Here is a 23,795-nt window from a genome sequence, read left to right as displayed (position 1 = left end):
GAGGAAAAATGGTGACGAGTTAAATTTTACCCGCTGCATATTTAATGTAAACTGCTTGCCCTGCATTAAAGACTTGTAAATGCACAACGCTGAGGCAAAGAACCCCAAACCCCATTTAAAATCCTTTAATGCACAGCAAGTCATTGATTATCCCACTTATTCCATGGTCATTTGCCAAGTTATGGACAAGTTAAAACTAGTTTTGCTCTTTGTAGCTTAAAATTTGATAGAATGGGTAAAAATAACAGTTATTTCCAGGAGCTCCTGTTTTTTGAAAACAACTGATCTGTCTTTTATAAATCTGATATAAAAGACTCTTCTGAGATTTGAAGGATGCACACTACTATTCGATAGGTAGGCTACTTAAGTTTAACCAAACTGTTCGTGGACCCCGTTTACTTCCATAGTATTACTTTTCCAATTCCTGCTATAGAAGTGAATGGGATCCAAAGACATTTATGCAGGTTTGTAACAACATGAGGGTGAGTAAATGATGACAGAGTTTTCATTTTTGGGTGAACTATTTAACCTTTTACAGCTTAGCAGAAAAATGTTATGTGACCTTTAAGAATAGGATAAAGTACATCTTTAACAAAAGCAAAGATTAAAAAACAAATTGTAGAATAAATAGAAAGTGCTACACAAGTGTAAAACAATACAAAATCGTCCCACTATCACATGCAGATGTGTCACTTTGCAATGGGGCAATGATGAATAGTACACAGAACAACCAAATAAGTTTTTACGATTTATAAACAATTTAAAGATATTTTAAAGTGTTATGTACTGTTCTAATTCCAGAGATGTTTATTTATGTAAATGGTGTGAGGCTTTACCATGTATATAATAGGCCAATGGCTATGCTGTGCACGCGAAACATGTCCTGCCCCTTTAAATCACGAAGGGAGTTACCATGGAAACTGAAGGAGCACGAGGACAGCTAGCTCCGTCTCCCGCGGTTTCTTCGCTGTTTTCAAGTAAGTTTAGTCCATCAAATCACACAAATAATACTAAAACCTGTTGTTGACACGGTTTTGTTATATATTTACCTCATATAAATGGCTTGTGTCTTTGAGAAAAGTTCGTTACCATCCCAACATGTTTCCGCACATGCGGTCGGAACTGTGCTTCCGGTTTCTGTTGGTTTACTTGCTAAACTGATCTCTTGAAAAAATAACTCGTCGAAAATATTTTTTTTGTTTCCAATGTAATATACGTGTTGTTAATTTGCTTGTTATAAGCTAGGACTTTGTTGTTATTTTTGCTTAGCAGAGTTTAACGGAAGTTACGTGTTTTCCACAAAAGCCTCTTTACTGTATGTATGTTACTGCTGAAACCGTCTATAAGCGTTAGCTTTTGCTCTTGTTTATGAACGTTTGGGCTTTTGAAAACATAGATGAGAGGTTTCAAAGTCTTTGTTAACGTTGTCAGTGCATGACTGGAAGTAGGCAAATTTATTTAGTCTAAATATGCGATGTACTGTAACGTCTAAACCTTGTTAAATTGCACGGAGTGCTGAAGCTATAACGTTAGTACGTATGTTTTATCGTATACAAATACAGACATGTTGTTCTCTGATTTCAGGAGTGACAAAAACCCTCTATAATAGAAGAGAAGCTCAAGATTTCAACATTTTCTGAAGGGAGTTGCAGACAGGTGTAGAAAACTGCTTTTCAAATTTTCCACATTTATCACAGTTATTTTAAGATGTTGACATCTAAACGTGAGTAGCATTGTGTGAGCAATATTAAATAAGTAAATCTTACACTGCATATTTTATATATTGTTTTCTCTGTGACAGATTGAATGTTATGTTTGTAGATTTGTCCATGCTAATGGCCAAGCAGTAGGGTTGGAACAGACCTGTCAGAAAACATCTCTGAACCATATGACTAGTAAGTAAAACCTCAAACTTATACACTGCTATTCAAAAGTTTAAGCTTGTGATTATTTATTTGACCAAAAATACAGTAAAAACAGAAATGTTGTGAAACATTATCACAAAGTAAATAAGCTGTTTATAATGTGAATATATTGTAAACTGTAATTTATTCTTGTGATTAATGTTGAAATTTTAGCATCATTACTCCAGTCTTCAGTGTCACAATATTCTTCAGAGATCATTCTAATACGCTGATTTGCTGCTCAATTAACATTTCTGATTATCAACAGTTGTGTTGCTTCATGTTTTAGTGTTTTTCAGGATTTTTGGATGAATAGAAAATTAACCCTGGAGAACCCAAGAACCCTTCTCTTAACATTGATTAACATTGGCCAAATTTGACCCGTGGATTCTCCAGGGTTAAAATAATAGTCTATTATAATAGAATAATAGTTCACAGAATAATGAAAATTTCTGCATGATTTAATCCATGTTAATACATATGATCATCTTCTTTCAGACGAGCACAAAGTTATATTAGGGTGCACTTACTTATCATACTTAAACAGACCGAACCGTACCAGAGTGATCTCACGAATTTCCGTGGCATAGTCACGGAATTTTTTGCTCATTTTTCCGTGGCATTCTCACGGATCTCCTCATATTTCCGTGGCCCTGCCACGGACTTTCTTTTCCGTGGCATTCTCACGGATTGGTTACTCAACTGTTTTGTCCTATTTTCTTACCATTGTCGCTTCGGTTTAGGGTTAGATTTACATAAAATGACATCCCTACCCAAACCCAACTCTAACCCCAACGCCAGGCGACAATTGATTAAAGTTTAGAAAATATAAAAGAATACATAAAAAAAATAGTATAAACCAATACTTAAAGTGAAATAATAACGCAAACACCAAATCTAACCCTAAACCGAAGCGACAATGGTTTGAAAATAGGAAAAAACAGTTGAGTAACCAATCCGTGAGAATGCCACGGAAAAGAAAGTCCGTGTCAGGGCCACGGAAATATGAGGAGATCCGTGAGAATGCCACGGAAAAATTAGCAAAAAATTCCGTGACTATCCCACGGAACTTCGTGAGATCATGTTGATTGTCCCCACTCCCCCACTCATCTGCACATATCAGAGTGTTTTACAGTGACAGCTAAAGTTTTACATTTCATACAGGGTTCATATAATGTAGGTACACCCTTAGAAAATGTGTAAAAAAATCTATGCTATTTATATATCATTAAATAATATAGTGAATGTGTGGAAAGCCCTGAGCACGCAAAAGTGAAACTGAGATTACAGAATTAGCGCTGTCTGCCTCTAAATGCAGTTACTTTACTTTCCCACTCTGAAAGTGAAGTATACCTAAACTTTGAGAGCAAATGACTAGTATGACGGGCCGGTAACTTTAGTAATTTTACATTAATTTAGCTAGTTAGCTATTATTATAATCACAAATACTTTTATAATATATTATTGAATTAAGCCAGTTACACTTAACTATCATTATATGAGTATGAAATTCCTCATCATTACTAAATAAATCTTGGAAGTAAACCATCAAATTTGCTGAAAAAAGTATACATTTCTGAATACACAATACATGTCACATTTGAAACAATCAACTTTACTTATAAAACATCTTACATTTTGAGATTTAAAACAACTGTGAGGTTATCTTACCTTTAAGATGTAATTAATATATAGGATATATGTATGTTTTGAATTATTGAGAAAAACAAAAAGCATTAGGCTTTGCCCTGCGCTCCCCTTTAATTTTAAAACAGAACTGTGTCACAAAAGCTCTGTGCAAGTAGTCCAAGTATTTCAAAGGAACTCTATCAGTTTTACCCCCACAGTTTGTCTATATTCCTCTCAAAAATGAGATTTGACTCGTTTCTTCATTTTTCATTAAATTTTACAGATTTCAAAACAATTTATTCTTGAGAGGAGGCACCACAGTTAAAGACAGTGTTTTGAAGAATTTTGAACTTCCTGCTCACAAACTACATACTTCTCCAGTTAGTCTGACAGGCTATCAATGAGAAGGCGGCATTACAGGACACCACTGAAAACTATACCACTAAAAACTGATTATTGGTAAGTCTTTTTGACAATAACTAATGTTATTTATTCATGTTTGGTGTCAGCTAATATGTGTATACCCTATAAATGTTAGATTTTTTTATACTTATTCTCTACCTCACTGTTTACATTTGTCATCGTAGCTGCAGTCAGAAGAAACAGATTAACAGCAACTATCTGCTTGAGACAAAGAGATTGAGCACTGGGTTAAGACATGGTTGCAGCTTGCCACAGACAGAGATGAAGGTCGTTGGGCAAAAGAGAAGATTTAAAGGCATGGCTCACCCAAAAATGGAAACTCATTTACTTACCATCAAGATGTTTCAAACTCTATCAAATGTATTTGTTCAGTTACTGACTGTTATAAATTATACAGGTTTGGAACAACCTTTGGGTGAGCAAAATTACAGTTTTAATTTTAATCAGTGAACTATCCCTATTGTGAGTTTTATAAGTTTATTAAGAAATGTTGAGTATTATATCAGAGTTTTGTATGTAAGGAGATGGTAGTTGTACGTTTGTGTGTTAATATAGATGGTTTCAGTGGCAACAACATAAATCACTTTCATGGCCCAAACTTAACTTCGGGTAGACCTCCACATAGATTCAATAACAACCGAGTATCTCTGGAGCAGTTTTTTTTCTGATAACAAACAAAATAAATAACCAGTAAATAGCCTTAGATCAAATCATAGCTAAAGCATTTCAACCATTACATTGATCTAATGTTACTGGGTAAAATTAAGCTTTACAATTTTAGCTACAGATCTTTGAAAATGTTTGTACGGTATACTGTCCATTTCCAGAAAGGTAATAAAAACAGCGTGCACAGTGACGCTGCTGACGTGTTATCCTCAGACATGTTTGTGAAGATTGTTTTGTTTATAGCGTGCGTCTCCCTCAGACTGTAAAAAAAGCTTGGGAACAAGAAAAAGCTTGGGCAAACAAGATAACATGTCAGCAGCGTCACTCCAGTGTTGTGCACGAGGTTCACAACAGACCTGGAAGAGAAGACGATGCTGAATAAAGTCATAATTTCTGTTATTTTTGGACCAAAATTTATTTTCGATGCTTCAACACATTCTAACTGACCCACTGATATCACATGGACTACTTTGATGATGTTTTTATTACCATTCTGGACATGTACAGTATATATTTGATCGTGTATACACATATCTAAAACATCTTAAACTGTTTCCGAAGATGAACGGAGGTGTTACGGGTTTGGAATGACATGAGGGTCATTAATTACATAATTTTCATTTTGGATGAAATAACCCTTTAAGTTTGGCCAGGTGTGTAACTGTGGCAACGCACATGCATCTATGGGTTCCAGTATATCTTACTATATAACATATTAATTTAACTAACATGTTTGACAAATATAATTATGTTTATTTATAAATTATTATCTGTATTGGATTTTTTAAATGTTTAATAAAGAAATTTTGACTATATGAGTTTTAGTTTTTTCTTAACTATAGGCTAATTAGCATATAGTAAGAGTAGATGTGTGCCACAGCTTAGAAGACGCTACTGCATGGAATGACAGCAATGACTCAACCTGAGTGCGGTTGCCAGAAGTCAGCCATAACTGGGACGGATATGGGCCACATTTCAGAAATGGCATGGGTCACATCTGGCCCAGATGGCAGTGGAGTGACTGACATCTGGGCCTGATGTGGCCCATGCCATTTCTGAAATGTGGCCCATATCTGGCACGGTTATGGCTGACTTCTGGCAGCGCACTCAGGTTGAGTCATCGCCGTCATTCCACGCGGTATGTGAGCCAGATGAATGTGGGAGATGTGGGCCACATCTGGGCCAGATGTCAATTGCTATCTGGGATGTATTGTGCAATAATGAATTTGTAAACAATGAACTCAGAAGTACAATTAACTCCACAGTGCGCGCACACAAGCATATGTATATGTGTGGCAGGCAATGTTTAACTAGTTAAACCAGCTAAATTTAACACAAATATTTTAGTCTGTGCACACACAACCGTGCAAGTTCCTTCATTAAGTATAACCAAAAACACGTGGCATGAGTTCAAACTGAGAAAGTGACAATATTAAAACCTGAACTAATGTTACATATTTTAATGTTGCAATGTTAATTGCGTTCACATCAGTCGATATGTAACTGATAAAGGCTGTAAACAAAGCTATTGACATCCGTTATTACTAAAGTTTACTTGATACAAAAACAGAAGTTCATTATTAAACCGCGTTTAAATTCCATCCCTGTGCACACTTACCGTCCAGTGAAGTTTAGCTTTTGGCGTTCAGTGTGTGAACTGAATAAACATACAGTCAATGTTTCATTTTCGGTCATGACAATGAGTGGCAAGTGAGAGAGAACATGCATTTCTTTGTTTTCGTTGTCAGCTGTAGCTCCTTGAGCGTCTGTGATTGGTCAACGCACGCAACTTCCAAGACGCTAGGTGATGTCATACGCCGATCGGTCTGTGCAGCGCAGAGATCCGTAAAGTCGAAAACATTTTTCATTATTCAATCAGCCGCATTTTATTGCAAATGCATTCGAGCTCCCACTATATTCCGTTATAGACTGAATTTGTTGAGCTGAAACTAATTAAACTGAGATCAGTATCAGTCAAACATTTCTAAAACAGTGAAGATTCTTGGGGGCTCCCCCGTCAAGCTTGGTACCCTACTAAAAGGGATAGTTCAACCCAGAATTAAAATTTTAATATTAATTACTCACTCTCATATCATTCCACACCCATGTGACATTTGTTCATCTTTGGAACACAAATAAAGATATTTGTTATGCAATCAGGAAACTTTCTGCCCCCTGACTTACAACAATGCAACTACCATGTTCAAGAAAGTATATGCTACCAACATACCAACAACGCCTGTTTGGTTTGGTGTCAACTCGAAACTAATCCTGTAACCCCGAATTTGTTTAACCATCTTCATGGTCCAGGCCCCAGGTCTGAAATAATATCACAAAAAAGCAATACGCAGGTATTTAAAATTGAGAAATTTAAAAAAATATACATTTGCATTACAGGATGCTATCAGTTGTATACTAAAGAGGGAGTGGGGAACAGTGGAAGGAGAGTTGGAACCTCCATATTCCCCTAAAATACCCTTAGTTTAGTTCAGTTCTCGGTTGGTAATTGATTGCATGTAGACATGTTTCTGTAGTTTATCTCCTTCATTTCTCCTAAAGAGTCTTGGGTTGCTTTCCACAGTGACGTAATATACACATACATGTATAAAGAAGGCCACTTAAATAACTGGTATCTTTATTGTCAACTTCTGGTTATAGACTTGGTAGGCAGGATGTAGCTCTTAAAACCTCAAACCCTGTCTTGCTCCTTCAGCATAATAAGTAACTTCTCCATTACAGACACAGTTTTGAGGAAGTTGTCATTTATAAGAGTTAAAAAGAATTCTTGATCCTGCATGATGTCATTTTTGTCTGCATCTCCAGACAATTCTATAAATGTTAGATTTTATTTTTTATTTTTTAGAAAAATTCAGTCAATGATATAACTTATACGTACATAACATCTAAAGTATCCGAAATATGTGAGTAAAAGGCTCTTGCTTAACTTATATAGAGAAGGGGTTTTAACATTAAGTGGCATGGCATCTTACGCACAGAAGCCAGTGGCACGTGCCACTACGTTTTGTGGCACTTCCGGTTTCAATTGGCTCGTACCAGTGGCTCGTCGAGTGGCACTTCCGGTGTCCAGTGGCTCATGTCACTGTTTAGTGGTGGCTCGTCGAGTGGCACTTCCGATGTCCAGTGGCTCATACCATTCCGTTTGTGGGTTGTCTACTGACACATGTCAGTAAAACTAAGGTCTGTTAGATTGAGGCATGTGGCACTGATATTCACCGATCGATCATTACAGATCCGAGAGTAACTTACGCGTGCTGCTGCTATGTTCATTTAATTGTGACACAATGATTTTGTGTGTCCTTTTTGACTGTCTGGTGTTTCAGGTAACCGAATGCGTGAAATGCATCGAGAGCTAAATAGTACATCTTGATGATCGTTCAACAATTGTATGATCATAATTCACAATTTAAGTATTAAAAATGTAAATATTTAAAATGGGAAGGCAAATATTTTATATATTTAATAAAGCACAACATGCCTGAGCTATATTGCATAATACTGTTAGTTTTTAATATAAATTTTCTAATTGTATTATTTGTGAAAATGTAGTCTGTGAGTGGCATGTTTTTATTTGTAACCAGTGCCAATGTGTTGTATTTAATAAAAAGTGTCATTTATAAGAATCTCGCAGAATATTATAATATTTTTTTCTGCAAGTACCGCATTTACACACATGCACGCCAAAACAGTAGGTGTCAGTCTAACCATGTTTATGTTTAAAAACAATGTCCTATTACATATTTTACAACTTGATATTTATTTTATTTTTTTACAACTTGATATTTACACGGTGTTGACAGTGCAGATACGTCACGTGCCCTTCAAAATTACATTTTATATAGTCTATATAGATTGTTGTCTATAAGAAATAAGGGTTTGAACAAATTAGTAATTATAGTAGGGGAGTAATTATTTTAAATAATTTGTTGGATTATTTCAAAGCAAAACAGATTTACAAAACACTTAGCAAAACACTTTACAAATGATTAAATCAAACACAGTTTTTCCTTTATTTTATGCATTTCAATGGATCTAAATCTTGCCTACAGTATGCTTTAAGACGGGGTCAGTTTTTTCTTCGATCTCGTCTTTCATTTTAAGGGTATCTAGTAGACTCACCTAAATTAGGCATACTACTTAAAAAAACAAGATTTACTAAAACTGATTAAATATTAAGAAAAGACACAATGTTCACACGACCATGGCTCAGACAAATACGGTGCTTTATTAAATGAAAACACTCAAAATATTATGCATTTCCATTTTAAATATTGTGATCATACAATTCCTTTATGAACGAGCGTCAAGATGATATATTTAGCTCTCGACTCAATTTACGCATTCGGTTACCTGAAACATCAGAGTCAAAAAGGACACACAAAATCATTGTCACAATTAAATGAACATATCAGCAGCACGCGTAAGTTACGCTCGAATCTGTAATGATCGATCAGTGAATATCAGTGCCACATGCCTCAATCAAACAGACCTAAGTTTTACTGACATGTGTCAGTGTACGAGCAACCAAAGGGAGTGGTATGAGCCACTGGACATCGGAAGTGCCACTCGACGAGCCACTAAAAAGTGGCATGAGCCACTGGACACCGGAAGTGCCACTCGACAAGCCACTGGTACGAGCCAATGGAACCCGGAAGTGCCACTAAACATAGTGGCACGTGCCAGTGGCTTCTGTGCGTAAGATGCCATCCCAGCAAACAAAAAAAGGTCCCCAGGACGTCCCCTAAATGGCATCTGCGAACGTCCCCCGGACGTTATCGTGTAGAGTTCTTTTGACGTCCTGCGAACGTCCGCAAAAACGTCTTCCGGACGTTCAAAATGACGCTTTGGGGACTTTATTGACTTTTAGGGGACGTCATGGGGACCTTTTTTGTAAGCTAAATAACATGCTAAGCACTTTAGGCGAACGTCCCCCGAACGTCATCGTGTATGGTTCCCGTTACGTCGAGCGGACTTCCGCGAGGACGTCCTCCGGACTTTTGCGAGGACGTTCGCGGGACGGTCAGCGGACTTTCGGGACTTTTAGGGGACGTTCGCCTAAAGTCCTCAGCACGTCGTTTTATTTCCTTGCTAACCAATGAAATCAGACACGCTAAACATTGTATACCACAAAGTTCTTTTATTTTAATTAAACAGTTGTAATTATCCTGTGCTCCGTGTTTGTGTGAGCGTGCGCGAGCTCCCGTGCGCGTGCCGGATCTCCCGTACGCGTCAGTCAAACGCGCTTCAGCTGCGTGTGTGTGCGTGTCTCTGGCTGTCTGCTGGACTCCGATGTCAAATATTTCCGTGGTCTTCTAACCTAAAACAACGAAACGAACACATTCAAAAGTTAAGTATTTATTGGGGTGGTTTCCCAGACAAGGAGCTTAAACCAGGACTATGCCTCAGTTTAATTATGAAATATAACCAGTTTTAACAAACATGCCTTACTAAAACATTACTTGTGTGCAATCTGATGTAAAAAAAAAAACAAAGGGCACTGATGTATTTTAATATATGTCAGTACAAGTTGTTTTTAGGTTGGACAAAAATGTCTTGCAAAAAATCTGTAGCAAACATTTAAAAGGGAGACAGAATTCTGTGCTAAAACTAGAAAGCATGCACAACTCTCTTTTACCTTAGTATTGAATGTTTATGGCATTATAGTTGCTGTTACAGTTCACTCAAAGTAAAGGTGGCAAAATGTGGACATACAGTTCTGTGCAAAAGTCTGCATGCTACCATTAGATTTGTTGTTTTTGCAATTGTGTAGTGATCATATGTTTATTTCTCAGTCTCTTTATTAGAATACAACCAGAAAATACAGGAAATGTGTATGTAGTATTAAAAAACAGTATAAAAGTTTAAGCTGAAGTTTAAAGTATTTAGGGTAAACTCACCTTCAACTTGAGCAATAGCAGGCAACTGCAGGATCTCTTACACATAAATAAAATTTTATCCTTTCTAATTCTAATCGAATGACTTCAGTCTCCTCAAAAAAGCTCAAGATGTGTTTCGTGCCAAGAGAAGTCACACTAAATACTGACTGATGTTTTTAATTTTGTGTACATATTTCCTGTATTTTCTGTTTGTATCTTAATAAAAAGAGTAAAAAATAAATATGGATGGACATTTAAATTTAGCTAAAACAACAAAGCTGGTGATGGTGGCCTAGACTTTGCACAGTACTGTATGTTACCTATTTTATGTGTAAATGCAAATCGATATGAATATGAATACTCAGTATGGTTTCAGCTGGTCAGGCTGGTGTAGCAGGATTGTTTTACAGAGGTTTTGGACACTTTGTAGCTGGTCAGGCGGGAAGACCAGCTGACCCACCAGCATATACCACCTTGGCTAAGTTGGTTGGCTGTCTTAGCTGGTTTAAGCTGGTCCTTTAACCTGGCAAAACTGGTACGTCAGCTGGTCTTCCACCCTGACCAGCTACAAAGTGAACATACACATCTCAGAGAGAGCATAGGTCACACACACACACACACAATATTTTACTATGACATAAAATAATATAAGTTGTCTTATTATATTGATCTTTGATATTATTGTAGTTTTTTGTGTTAAAGGCATATTGAAGTATAATATGTAGAGTATATTCACACAGACTCACTTTAACTCAATGTTAGTTGCAAGTTTGAAACTGAGCTGCTGAAATTTGCCCTGTGTAACTGTAGCATCCTCCTAATTCCCATCTCCCAAACTGCCTCCCCTCTGAAGAAACAGATAACGAATCTACAAACAAAAACAATCCATAGTAAACATGGGTAAAAAGTCAGCAGTGACTAGTAATGTTGCGTGTGTTATGGCACATACCATTTTTTGAAAGTCAGCTTGGCTTGCTGCATTTTTCCGACCACTGTTGTGATGTTGTCCTGGATTTGGTCTACTTTCAAAATGATTCTCCACTCCAAGATTTCTTTCAAGAAGGTGTTTTGAAACATTAATAACATTACTAACTATACCAGTAAAATAAATGAACAACAAGTCTGTCTGGAAGAAAACCAATGTCAATAATTTAAGATAAAAAAATAACAAAATAGTGTACCTTGATTCGCTGGTTGGAAGAAATTGATTGATGTGCTGCATTTGTGATTGTGCATGAAATGGAACTGTAAACAATAAAAACAATCATTTGTAAGTCACTCAAGGCATATAACAATTAATAAATTTAAATCAAGTAATCATCATTATACTACAAATACTGTAGACTGAGATTAAATATATTGTTTCTTAATTCCACAGAAGTATAACAATTTAAATGACTAATAACATATACTACTCACAATAAGGTGCCTCAGGCAACATCAAAACATCTTTTTGCTTTTTCTTACTGGTTGCTCCTCATCTAACAAAAAAAACACAGGGAAAAAAATCTGAAAAGAATGATAATATGAAAGTGAATCATAGTGACCTTATAGTTTCACCTGGCTTTTCAGCTGAGAAATACTCCTATTTGCTGTTAATAATGATTCATTTTCTTCACTTTCAAACTGGAAATCTTATCCTCAGGTCTAGAAACAACAAGAAAAAAAAAGAATTATTTGATATTATTAAGAAACTTACACAATGGTTCCCACTGTTTTAAATCATGTAACAATGAATGCAGTGACAATTAAATCACCTTCAATAATGATTTTACCCTTAGATAATTTACTGTCCTACTGAACTGTGAATAAATGTGCATTTAAAGAAAATATGGATAGACAACATGTATTTTTCTTGATCATTCCAACTCTTGGTCAATATACATTACTGTACAAGTGTCTTAGGCCACCATCACCAGCTTTGTTGTTTTAGCAAAGTTTTAATGTCCATCCATATTTATTTTTCACTTTTTTATTAAGATACAAACAGAAAATACAGGAAATATGTACTCAAAATTAAAAATACATTTTTTTTTAGAACTAAATGTCTTCTTCAGACATCAGTCATATTTAATGTGACTTCTCTTGGCACAAAACACATCTTGAACTTTTTTGAGGAGACTGAAGTCATTGATTAGAATTAGGATTTGATTTTATTTAGGTTTAAGAGATCCTGCAGTTGCCTGCTATTGCTCAAGTGAAAGGGGAGTTTACCCTAAAAACTTGACACTTCAGCTTAAACTTTTATACTGTTTTTAATACTACATACACATTTCCTGTTTTTTCTGGTTGTATCCTAATAAAGAAACTGAGATATAATGATATATGATCACTACACAATTGCAAAAACCACAAATTTAATGGTAGCATGCTGGCCTAAGACTTTTGCACAGTACCTCATACAAACATTGTATATTTGGCTTGACAGTATTTGTTGAGGTTAAAAAGAAGTTTGGTATTACTTTGCATACTTTACCTGTGTGAGAAAATGGGCTACTCTGACTGCATATTGTCGTCAGCTGTTTGTCCAGAATGGCACATTGTTTATTTTGGTCTCAATACCCTTCAGATAAAAACAAGCATGTTTGATTATTTTTATTTTTTATATGTAGCTGACCATGTTGTTCATGTTTATTTGTATTTTATAAAACATGGATAAAATCTTACCACATTCTTTCACTCTAACCACAAGGATGGTGCTACCTCAGCCTTATTTTGTTCAGTAAAATGGAGCAAAACAGCACAGGAAACCTGTAAGTAAAGTCCATATAAATCTGTAAGTTCAGCTTGCAGTCCTCAAAGGCAATATACACAGTTAGCCTTAATAGAGAACCATTGGCTTTATTCTCAAACCTTAGGCTAAAATTGTTTTCCAATGTTTTTTCCTTTTTCCTGGAAACATGTAGGATGTTTAATCTTAGTTTTTCTCAAACCAGTATCAATATTACAGTATAAGATAAGCTGATCTGGTGCTGAACTTACCTTTTTGGAGGACATGTTTAGATGTTTAAAAGCTGAGAAAACAAAATAAAGAAAGTAAATATATATATATACACATCAAAATATATAAAAGAATTAAAAAAATTAAGCTGCTTAAATGTTACCCTGATGTACCCCCAACCGTCCCAGAGATTTTATGTATTATTATAAGAGATTTGATTCAGTTTAAGATTTGTATTCAATTGCTACCATCATAAGGTTTAACCATACACCAGATAAAGGTTTAAAAATAAAGTCTAAACAATATGTTCACAGGCTACATGCATTCAGGCTGATTCATTATGCTGCACATTAAAAATAATTGAACCACATCTACAAACTTATTTTGGTGATTTAGCCCACAAGTTACTTGAACTGGCATGTCCATTGTTTTTACAATGAATTAAATGGCTTTTTTTTTTTTACTGCGTTTGGCACAGTATTCAATCCTACACGTTATTGTACTACAGTACAGTAGGTGGCGGTATACTGTAGTATGCTGTTCATGTCCGCATCGTCATACGCGCCAGCACCCCTGAAAGACTGCAGGAACAGAAACCCCTGGAAAGGTAAGTTAGGCGTTTTAATTTAAACTTTAAAATGCGTTTAATCACCACGACAGTAAATTTTTGCTTTGCCATTACTAAAGAATCAATTCAGACAGAATCTCGCGCACGCTCACACTTGTAGGCCGTTTCTGAAACGGAAGGCTGCATCCTGCGGAGGTCGCATATGCAGGCTGCATACGTCATCAAGCCTGGTTTATTTAAGTTAAATGAGCATTACATTCGCAAGTCATACGCATATTACAACAATTTACGATTAACTAAGAATAATAGTCAACTTTATAATTGGTAATATTCTTAAATCTGACAGTCTTGATGACGTATACAGCCTACATATGCCACCTCCAGTAGCCTTCGGATTGAGAAACGGCCGTAATGAGCTCGCGCAGTAATTTATATTAATTATTACTTAATAACATTATACATTTACTCAAACACTGAAACAAAGTAAGCGAGTTACTTAAATATGGCTACAAACCTCGAATAAGTTATTTACCATTTACAAACCTCGACTGAGTTATCAAACTGCCCTCTTGAACCAATATTTACTGTATATGGTAACGAAATCTTACCCTGTAACGAAAAATTTACGAAATTACTAACTTATCTAATAATTAACTACAAAATAAACGGGATGTGTATAAAAAAATGACGAAATTTAAAGGAGCTTTTGCTTATTCCTACCATCGAGACCGTTGTGTCAGTTGAAGTATGACGTGTGAGGCCTAGTGCCAGATAATTCAAATGTTCTCACGTGCAGTCAGGGCCTATACTGGCACGTGATAAAGAGATATGCTGTCATCCTTTCTTTTACAACACAAGTTGTTTCTATATATATTAGACACAACAATAAAATTAATAAAATCTGTGATTGTTTGTCTAAATCCTTATTGCTGTGTGTTGTACAACTTGATAATTCATAAAAGTATAACAAGTGTTTGTTTTTATAGATGAGTTCCCTATTAAAGAGAGGCTTGATGCTGTTTACTCCACACTCTTAGGCTGATTTTGGATTATTTGTCTGTGAAGACACAGTAGTTCAGTTTCTGAATCCCATCAAGAATGAAGACCTGCAGGCCACCATATTGAGATGTGAGTCAAAATATATACTTTTATAACCATATATGACATTTCAATGTAGTGACATTTAAGTTTCCCTGGCTAAAATAGTTTAATTTGGTAATATTTGTTAATAAGATTATTAATAAGTTATATTTGTATATTTGACTTGTATAGCAGGTTATATAGTTATATTTGTTTGAACAAATAAGTATATTGTTAATAACAAGCTGAGATGGTGGGTTTTCTGGCTATGGTTTTACAGGATGTATAAGAAGGGGAAAGCCAGAATAGGTAGCTTGGTTAATTTCGTTTACATGCATAGTTCATGGGGAATTTGTTCAGAGAAAGCATTCAAACACAACCAAACATCTTTACTGTCTCATGCTTTTCTGTGTTCCAGGCAGGGTCTGATGTCATAATATGGCGCTTTTCCAATGTAGGGTACAACTTGGCTCGGCACAATGCAGCTCATACCGCTTTCATTGCTTTTCCAGTACAGTTTAGTATCGCTTCAGAGTGGGTGAGATTATAGGCAGGGGTGCACATAAGGGTGTGTATGCGCGATTAGAAACAATTCCAGCGTACCAACGTTGCTGAAATTTTGTTACATAGTTAGCTAATTTACTGCAACATAAGGGATTTCATAACATCTCGATCACTCCCCAGTGACTGGTCCCAGTATAGGTCATAAACCCCGCCTCCCCCATGTTATTTAATGGGACTTGAGACCAAGCTGTTTTTTGTCATTTACTGTAGGTTTTATCATGCTGATGTAAATTCAAGTGTTTGTTTTTAAAATAAGTTTGTTTTTAGTTAGTTAGTTAATGCTATAAAACGGTGTTGTCACGTCATGATTGACAGCTGTGTATGCACATTCTGGGAGAGTGAGGGCGGGGCCTTGATTTCGCGGCTTTACATCCTGCTCACTACTGTGCAGGACTGGTCCCGAAATTGCTACTGCGCAGACTCAAGACCCAAGATGTCAGCGGCGATTTTAGGCTTATTGTTACAGTTGCGTCCCCTCTACTGCCGTAACATCATCGTAAATGTGATACAAACACACACACAACATGGAGCAACATAGCATATTAATGGAATGTAGCCACAAAATCAAAATTGACAGCCACAACTACATTTTCCACTACCTCTCTCACATGACAGGTTCTGTACAAACACCCGTGTCATCAGTATCAGCTCTCCGCGGACAGAACATTTAAGCCATGACGCCTATATTTTTGGTGCGTTTTGGATGCGGAGCCATGCGCAAAGTTACAAAAATGCCATGCAGACATAGGCATGGTGGTGTGCTCTGCATTTTTGTAACTTTGCACATGACTTCACATCCGAAACCCCATCCCATTACTCCTCCCCCAAAAGTGAGCTGTGCTGAACTGGGTTATACTATGCAGTGGAAAAGCGCCAAAAGTGTCCTACTTCGTGGCTTGAAGGATTTAGGTAAGCAAATTTATCTGACACATCACAACCTAAAACCTTATAAAAAAGTTAAAAAAAATTCTTGATCTTAACATTTATTCACATTTAATGAGATATGGAGATTTTTATCTTTCACAGATGAATACATTTGAGTAAGCTGTTTTTATGTCTAAACACCGCGGTCCACCATACATGAAAGTCATCATGTTTCTACAGTAGCCCAAAACGGACAAACTGTTCTACAGAGCGTGTTTCGTCCATACGTTGTCTCAAGGGCTCATTATAGCATGCAGACCGCTGGTAGGCAGTTTCCACGCGTGTAACCACAGAAGCAGCTTGGCCAGTTTAACTCACAAATGAAGAAACAGCAGATTGTTGTGTATGTTTTGAGAAGACCAACAGCAGTGGCGGCCGGTGACTTCTTTTTTTGAGGGCACTCGATTCGAAGTTCGTCACAACATGTATGTAGCCCGTCATGTGTGTGGTTTCTTTTTTCAAAATATGTGTTCTGCGCTTTGAGAGATCCTATGTGCATCACGTGTCATGTCAAAATAAGTGCCTGCTGCAGATGCATCTAAAGGGTTTATGATAAAAGAGACACTCACGATTGCCAGATACTCACATACTCTCATGTGTAATCAGAGTTTACTGTTTTGGGAGTGTCTTGCATGTATTTTGTGAACGTGAGCGTCTCTTTTTTATCATAAACGGTTTTGACGCGTGTGCAGCAGGCACTTATTATGACAAAACATGTGATGCACACAGGATCTCTCAACACGCAGGACACATATTTTGAAAAAGGCACATGATACTCTGTACACTTATTTTGAATTAGCGGCCCTCGGATGAGGAGTAACGAACGCCACTGATGGAAGTAAATAAACAGCGAATCGTTGCAGTTTGAGTAAAATCACTCCTCAACTTTGCCTATCTTTGTTCTCACCGTCGCAATTGGAAATGGCTATGATGCAGTTTTTTACCTGATGAGAGGGGTTCTAATGGACCAGTAACAGCGCTTGAAGTCCGCGTAGAACTGAAGCGCTGTTAAAAATCAGGCTACGCAGAGCTACGCTCAGGCTAGGGATAACCTACAGTGTAGACCTTACGCACGCACTATAACATGGGCTTCAGACGATGACATTTTTGTCCTGTGGCAGCTACCATAGAATCTCATTGCGTTTCGAAATTGAGGTTGATTGCAATTTCACCGCTAGATGCCACAACAAAATATAATACACATTTAACATATATAACTTTTCATTTTAAATATGGATTAGCAAATGCTGAAATTAACATGAACTAAGATTAATAAATATTGTATAAGTATTGTTTATTGTTAGTTCATGGTAGCAAATGCTAACAAATACAAGCTTATTGTAAAGTGTTACCATTGCAATTTGATACTAAACCTAAAAATGTGTAAATGTCTTACCTGTATCTTTTTCACTGTTCTTTTCCAGCCTTTTCAGCGTTGGACTTGTAATTCTGCGTGTTTGGCTTCTTTAGCACTTGCTGTTTGAAAGTCATTGCTTGCAACAGATTGAGCGACTGTCATTCTACATTTCTGTTTGCATTGCTTTGCTTGCATTTTGAATCCTTCGCAATAATAACTATGCAAAAAGTTTTACATTTGAATTGTAGTTGTAGATTTAAATTAGTTTTTCCTTGATATAATGTATGTATATAGATTTTTACAATTATTTATCATGCAGTGCTTCATATATGAGAAAGACAACGCTTGAAGAACCACACAACACTCATATTAATGTATGTGTCATATTAATAAAAATAAACAAGTCTTTGCACTTCATTTATATTTAATTGAGTGATATGTAACTTCACAATGGTGGATTCTTTAACTATTACATGAATATGTGCATTGTGATTTCGATTTATTGACCATAGTTATGTGTTAGGAATAGTGGAGAAAATCATTTACTAAAAAAGACAAAGGTGCCAGATCTTTCATTTACTTTAAATGCAATAAAATTATAGAACAATTGTAAGCAGCTTTAATGGAATCTATGTAATATAGTCAGTAAAGCATACTAAGTAGTTTATAAATTAAGAAATTCTTAATATTAGATACTATAAATTACGATTTTCATTAGTAAAGCCATAGCAAAAACAGCATTTTTACTTTGATGTTGCATAAAAGGGTAACTCTTATGGTTAAATGTGTATGGGTTTATATTAAAGCTTCGAGTGGTTTCACGTCCCCGGAAGGTCCGCCAGCGAACGTTGTCTAGCGGACCATATGCGGACGTCACCAGAAGGTCCGCCAGAAAACGGTTTTTAGCGGACTTTGTGCGGACGTCCCCGGAATGTCCGCCAGCGAACGTTATTTAGCGGACCATATGCGGACGTTCCCGGAAGGTCCGCCAGCGAACGTTATTTAGCGGACCATATGCGGACGTCCCCGGAAGGTCCGCAAGCGAACGTTATTTAGCGGACCATATGCGGACGTCCCCGGAAGGTCCGCCAGCGAACGTTACAATGCGGACCAATTGAGGACCTTATGCGGACCTAAGAGGACGTTCGCGACGTCCGGGGGACGTCCCCTGTTTGCTGGGATGCCACTTTATGTTAAAACTGCTACTGGTTATATATCAATAACTTGATGCAAAAAACAATTTACTGTATTGCGTCAACAACAGATTATTTTACCTGTTGTGTTTATAAGGTACTTAAGGTAAAAAGAAAAAAAACCTCTGGTGGGAAAACCTAAAACTGCCTGATTCAAATCTGATCTGAGAAATAACATAAATTGGACACACCATACTATTCCATTCACAATTCCATATTATAATTTCAAAAGCCCAACATAGTGTTTAAACATGGAAATAAACTATACATTACTTAACTTTTTTTGTACTGGTACTTCAAACTTACATCAGTGACATATCTGAACAATTTCCTGAAGATTGTTTTTTATATGGAAGAACCATCTTTTCCAAGTCAGAGCACTGAAGTCTTGAAGCGCAAAAAAATCAATCCTAATATTTAGTGCCATCTATTGGTTAAAGCGTGTATCGACCTCAAAAGTTACAAAACAATCGTTTCCTACGTCACTGCACCGCATGTGTAGAGGTGCTAAACTGCAAACATCTGCAAATAAACAGGGTTGAAAGGTGGGTGTAGTGTAATAAATGTAATACAAATATTTGCAAGTAAGAAACAAACTAAATTGATCTATTCGATCGTATAGTTAGAAACAGTTTTACAGTTTATCAAAGATGTCGGTTAGCAGCTAATGTTAATGTGAACAGTTATGCAAAATTTGACATGCAATGTTTTTTAAACCAAAACTTAAGGTGAAATGGCGAGAAGAAAAGCTGAAACGGAATCGGACCCTGCGAAACAGACGAAGAATGTGAAAACCAAAAATAGAATCAATGAAGAATCATCTGAAACGCTCTCCAAGAAACTGAAAGCCGACGACAAGACGACACCCACAACGGGTTTGCAAAGCTAAATTACAATATTTAAACATGACAACGAGTACTCACTTAGCCCAGTGTGATGTAATTTGAGGACATGAAGCTAATCAGTAACAAGTCAGTAATCAAAAGTTAAACTCTTTTTTTTATGTGACGTAACAGAAACCTACATAAAGGCAAGTGTGGGATGGATTGGAGGTCAAAAGAAATTGGGAAAAACTAGTATACTTCACTACATATACCAAAGCTCCCTCGGACAGAGCATCCATGCACAACTTCGACAGGTACTGATAAAAATATAGTATAGCTGATTGATTCATATAACTATGTCTTGCACAGGTATAGTCCATAATGCTAGTCATATTCTTCCCAACACTGTATGTTAACTGTAGACATACAGCAAACAAGCATAATTTCAGTCTGGTTACTCTCTATCCTGTATTATAGTGTCTGCAAGAGCCTTTTATCCGCTCTCTTAGAGACTACAGACTGCATCGCACAGCCAGCCCATTTGACCGAAGAGTAACTTATCTGGATTGGCACCCTACCCATCCCACTACTGTTGCTGTGGGATCCAAGGGTGGAGATATCATCCTGTGGGATTATGATGCACAAAATAAGAGAACCTTCATACAGGGGGTAAGTAGGGAAAGCAGAATTAGGATGAGGATGTAGGAGTTTAATTTGCAATGGCTGACATTGCAAAAGTGTCTGAAACCTTTTGTGGCATCACAGTATTGTGAAGTTTCTAATCAGCAGTTTTTAATTTAATATAAATTTGATTTAAACGTCACTGTCCAAATTAACAGTAATTTGAAGTAAACTAAAGAATGCAGTTTTGGTTACTGCTCAGATTGTCCCTTTGTTTTTTATCTAGATGGGTGCTGGAGATGCAATAACAGGCATGAAGTTTAACCAGTTGAATACAAATCAACTGTTCACCTCATCTATTTGGGGTGCCACCACCCTGCGGGATTTCAATGGATCAGTTATACAAGTTTTTGCGGAAACAAATTCATGGGAGTAAGCAAGATGCCTTATTTTAGTAGCAACCCTGAAATAAATAATGAGTTAGTTTACTTCATACGCATTGTTTATAGCCACATTTATTCTAGGGTACTCCTAAACGTAAAAAAATAAAGTTCATATTTGGTTATTTGTGTACCTGTTACACTGGTACCTTTGAGTCTTGGCATAGTTTTCAGATCTTTAATAGTGACTAAAAAGAGAGCGAAGAAAGAGAGAAATTTCACAATTTCATTGATGGAGTGGACACTGAATGTGTTAATTTTGTGAACTTAAAAGCTTTCAGCTAAAAGGATGAGGTTTAAAGCTGGTTAGGATTGATGTTTTTATTATGTTGGTTTAGTTGCTGTATAAATTTAGGCTCCGGTTATCTTTCAATAGCCTGTCCATTGACTCCTGCGGGGTGCTGTCTTATTCGCTACTGTCCAATTGGCCGCTGTCTCTTGATTCCTATCATGGAAGTACTTGTTGTAGCTGCTAGCTGCTGTAAAGTCATCTAACAAGCGTATGTTGTCTGTTTGTGTGCATGCAGAAGGGCGCTGGTGACTTTATTGGGGAGATGAAGTTTTGTCCCACAGATGTGTCCAAGGTCTATGTCGCTTCTGGTGATGGTACTATCTCAGTGCAAAGTTTTGAGGGCCTCCCAAGTCAGATACTGTCACGAACCCCAGACTGTGGCCATGATCACCATGATCTTTGGTGAGGACGCTGCTTGTGTGCTCAATAAAGTTATAAATGGGACTTTTTATGCAGATGTGAGTGTCATGGCGTATATTGCGGTTATATTGATTGTTGATTTGATTGCTTTCTACACTTTTTTTTTCAACAAATGCGGTAATTTACATGAGTCATTAGTGTTTATTTACCTTTGTGAATAGCAGTATACAGGGCTGTTGCTAAATTTCACGGGACAACGTTTTTGGGTAATGGGTCCAATGGGCAGGCTATACTGTAAAGAACATTTTTAGGCGTTTATAAATTATCTATCATTTTTTTATTTAAAATAAATTATAAAGGCTTTGTGTATACACACAAAATATGCATAATTTGAGTTCCTGAAATGTCACTCACCTCTTGTAGTTACTGGTACTGCTGTGTGGATGTGTCTGTAAGCCGTCAGATGCTTGTGACTGGGGATAATGCTGGAAGACTTCTTCTGCTAGGCCTGGATGGACATACTGTAAGGTCAATTTCTAAAATTAACTAAAAAATGCAGATCTGCCACAATACAAAATATTTTTTGTCCATCTACTATATTTAGATTTTGAATGAGAAACTGCACACAGGCAAAGTCACACATGCAGAATTCAGCCCTCGATGTGATTGGTTGTTGGCAACATCCTCTGTTGATGCTACAGTCAAGCTGTGGGACCTTAGGAACATCAAAGACAAAAACAGTTATTTGACTAAGATGCCTCACGAAAAACCAGTCAATTCTGGTAAGAGACAATATTTAATAATTGAAATATATAAATGTGAGAAAGAAGTAAACAAAATGTATAAGGCTTTGTTTTTAGGAAGTACATCACAACCATCAACTATGATTTAATATCTCTCTCTCTCTCCAGCATAATTTAATATCTCTCTCTCTCTCCAGCATATTTTAACCCCACTGATAGCACCAAGCTTTTAACTACGGACCAGATGAATCAGATCAGGATTTACTGTTCATATGACTGGTCCAAACCGGTTCAAATTATTACTCACCCTCATCGACAGTTCCAGCACTTAACGTCTATCAAGGTCAGTGTTCTTAAACTGCAGATTTTATAGTAAATTTGTATAGACATCACAGAGTTCATGTATATTTATTCTACATTTTAGGCAACCTGGCATCCCATATATGACCTTGTCGTGGCCGGCCGCTATCCAGACGATCGTGTCCTTGTCAATGACAAGCGAACTATTGATTTTTATGATGCAAACAGTGGTAGGCTTGTGCATCAGCTCAGAGACGCAAATACCCACGGTATTATATCTGTAAGAACCCTTTTTATTAAATCAAAAATAATTTATGGACCAATGTAAATACTTTTTACTGTACTATTATAATGCATGCACCACACTTTTCCTGAAAATGTGACATATTGTTGATAAACTTTTTTTCAGCTCAACAAATTTAGTCCAACAGGGGATGTACTGGCATCAGGCATGGGTAAATGCTATTGATTGAATAATATAATGCATACAAAGCTAAATGAATGGATTCCTTTGTAAAATTTTAAAACTGTATACTTTCATTACAGGGTTAAATATTTTGATCTGGAAGCGAGAGGACACGCTGCTGAACAGTGTTCATGAAAAACAGGGATTTGCAGAGGAGACAGCGGGGAACAGTGGAGGCAGAGCTGGAACCTCCAGATCCCAACCTAGTGCTCGACAGCAATCACAAAGAAGCAAAAGAGCAACTGAAGAAAAAGCCAAGCTGAAGAAAAAGCTGTCATCACTGTCAACAACAGAGACCAAGGCCAAGAGCCGAACAGAGAGTAAGACTACAAAGTCAAAGAGAAAGTGAGAGACAAAGGACACTGGATTTCAAAATAGTTTTATTAGTATATTTGCAATATTTCAATTTATAAAGTTCTTGTTTGATACGTTTCTATGGGACCTAAAATACATTTTATACAAAATCTGGTTATACAATAAAATATTTCTTTAAAAGCTTGTCTCTTGAGTTGAAAGTTATTATTGGAGTTAAAAAAGCTTGATGTAATTTCTTGATCATGTGTGATGATGTAACTCTGAATTAATCTCCAGGCTTCCCCACAAGTA

General features: G+C 36.6%; 2 protein-coding genes and 2 long non-coding RNA genes across 10 annotated transcripts in view; 2 read left to right on the top strand and 2 right to left on the bottom strand.

The window, feature by feature from the left end:
- paqr5a (progestin and adipoQ receptor family member Va) overlaps positions 1-19,589 on the bottom strand; it is a 24,290-nt gene extending 4,701 nt beyond the window's left edge. For all 3 annotated transcript variants that reach the window (XM_073815754.1, XM_073815753.1, XM_073815755.1), the window contains exons 1-2: positions 19,450-19,589; positions 6,241-6,941 (exon numbers count right to left, since the gene is read on the bottom strand). The gene's annotated coding sequence lies outside the window, so the exon portion shown is untranslated. The remainder of the gene's footprint in view (positions 1-6,240; positions 6,942-19,449) is intronic.
- On the top strand, positions 343-5,437 carry LOC135773576 (uncharacterized). Of its 2 annotated transcripts, none has more exons than XR_010543551.2 (5): positions 343-977; positions 1,585-1,723; positions 1,802-1,895; positions 3,817-3,992; positions 4,121-5,437. It is a non-coding gene; the product is annotated as an uncharacterized lncRNA (long non-coding RNA). The 2 variants fall into 2 exon arrangements; XR_010543550.2 differs by having other exon boundaries at positions 350-977; positions 1,822-1,895.
- Positions 9,431-14,784, bottom strand: LOC135773575 (uncharacterized). 3 transcript variants are annotated; one of them, XR_012337328.1, is made up of 10 exons: positions 14,746-14,784; positions 14,558-14,634; positions 13,499-14,056; positions 13,184-13,267; positions 12,993-13,079; positions 11,936-12,163; positions 11,698-11,761; positions 11,466-11,568; positions 11,263-11,384; positions 9,431-9,957 (listed from the first exon to the last, which is right to left on the bottom strand). It is a non-coding gene; the product is annotated as an uncharacterized lncRNA (long non-coding RNA). The 3 variants fall into 3 exon arrangements; XR_012337329.1 differs by having other exon boundaries at positions 14,540-14,634; positions 14,746-14,778; XR_010543548.2 differs by lacking the exons at positions 14,558-14,634; positions 14,746-14,784 and having other exon boundaries at positions 13,499-13,530; positions 13,949-14,054.
- ddb2 (damage-specific DNA binding protein 2) lies at positions 19,588-23,795 on the top strand. Of its 2 annotated transcripts, none has more exons than XM_065283238.2 (11): positions 19,588-19,688; positions 19,872-20,018; positions 20,160-20,281; positions 20,445-20,636; positions 20,875-21,020; positions 22,104-22,203; positions 22,285-22,462; positions 22,621-22,766; positions 22,848-23,003; positions 23,133-23,178; positions 23,270-23,795. In XM_065283238.2, exons 2-11 carry the CDS (start codon positions 19,877-19,879, stop codon positions 23,536-23,538), a joined length of 1,497 nt encoding a protein of 498 aa, XP_065139310.1. In that variant the 5' UTR covers positions 19,588-19,688; positions 19,872-19,876; the 3' UTR covers positions 23,539-23,795. The 2 variants fall into 2 exon arrangements, with proteins under 2 accessions (XP_065139310.1, XP_065139307.1); XM_065283235.2 differs by lacking the exon at positions 20,875-21,020 and adding an exon at positions 21,556-21,722 and having other exon boundaries at positions 23,270-23,794.

This window comes from Paramisgurnus dabryanus, chromosome 9 (assembly GCF_030506205.2).
Source record: "Paramisgurnus dabryanus chromosome 9, PD_genome_1.1, whole genome shotgun sequence".
Classification (NCBI taxonomy): Eukaryota; Metazoa; Chordata; class Actinopteri; order Cypriniformes; family Cobitidae; genus Paramisgurnus; species Paramisgurnus dabryanus.
Note: the sequence above shows the minus strand (reverse complement) of the source record. Positions and strands in the feature narration are given on the sequence as shown.

Bases quoted from the DNA above. Each gene is read 5' to 3' on its own strand.
- ddb2 (XM_065283235.2), top strand. From the start codon at position 19,877: ATGGCGAGAAGAAAAGCTGAAACGGAATCGGACCCTGCGAAACAGACG. The intron at 23,004-23,132 runs GTAAGAACCCTT...ACTTTTTTTCAG, and splicing joins ATACCCACGGTATTATATCT to CTCAACAAATTTAGTCCAAC. The intron at 23,179-23,269 runs GTAAATGCTATT...CTTTCATTACAG, and splicing joins TGTACTGGCATCAGGCATGG to GGTTAAATATTTTGATCTGG.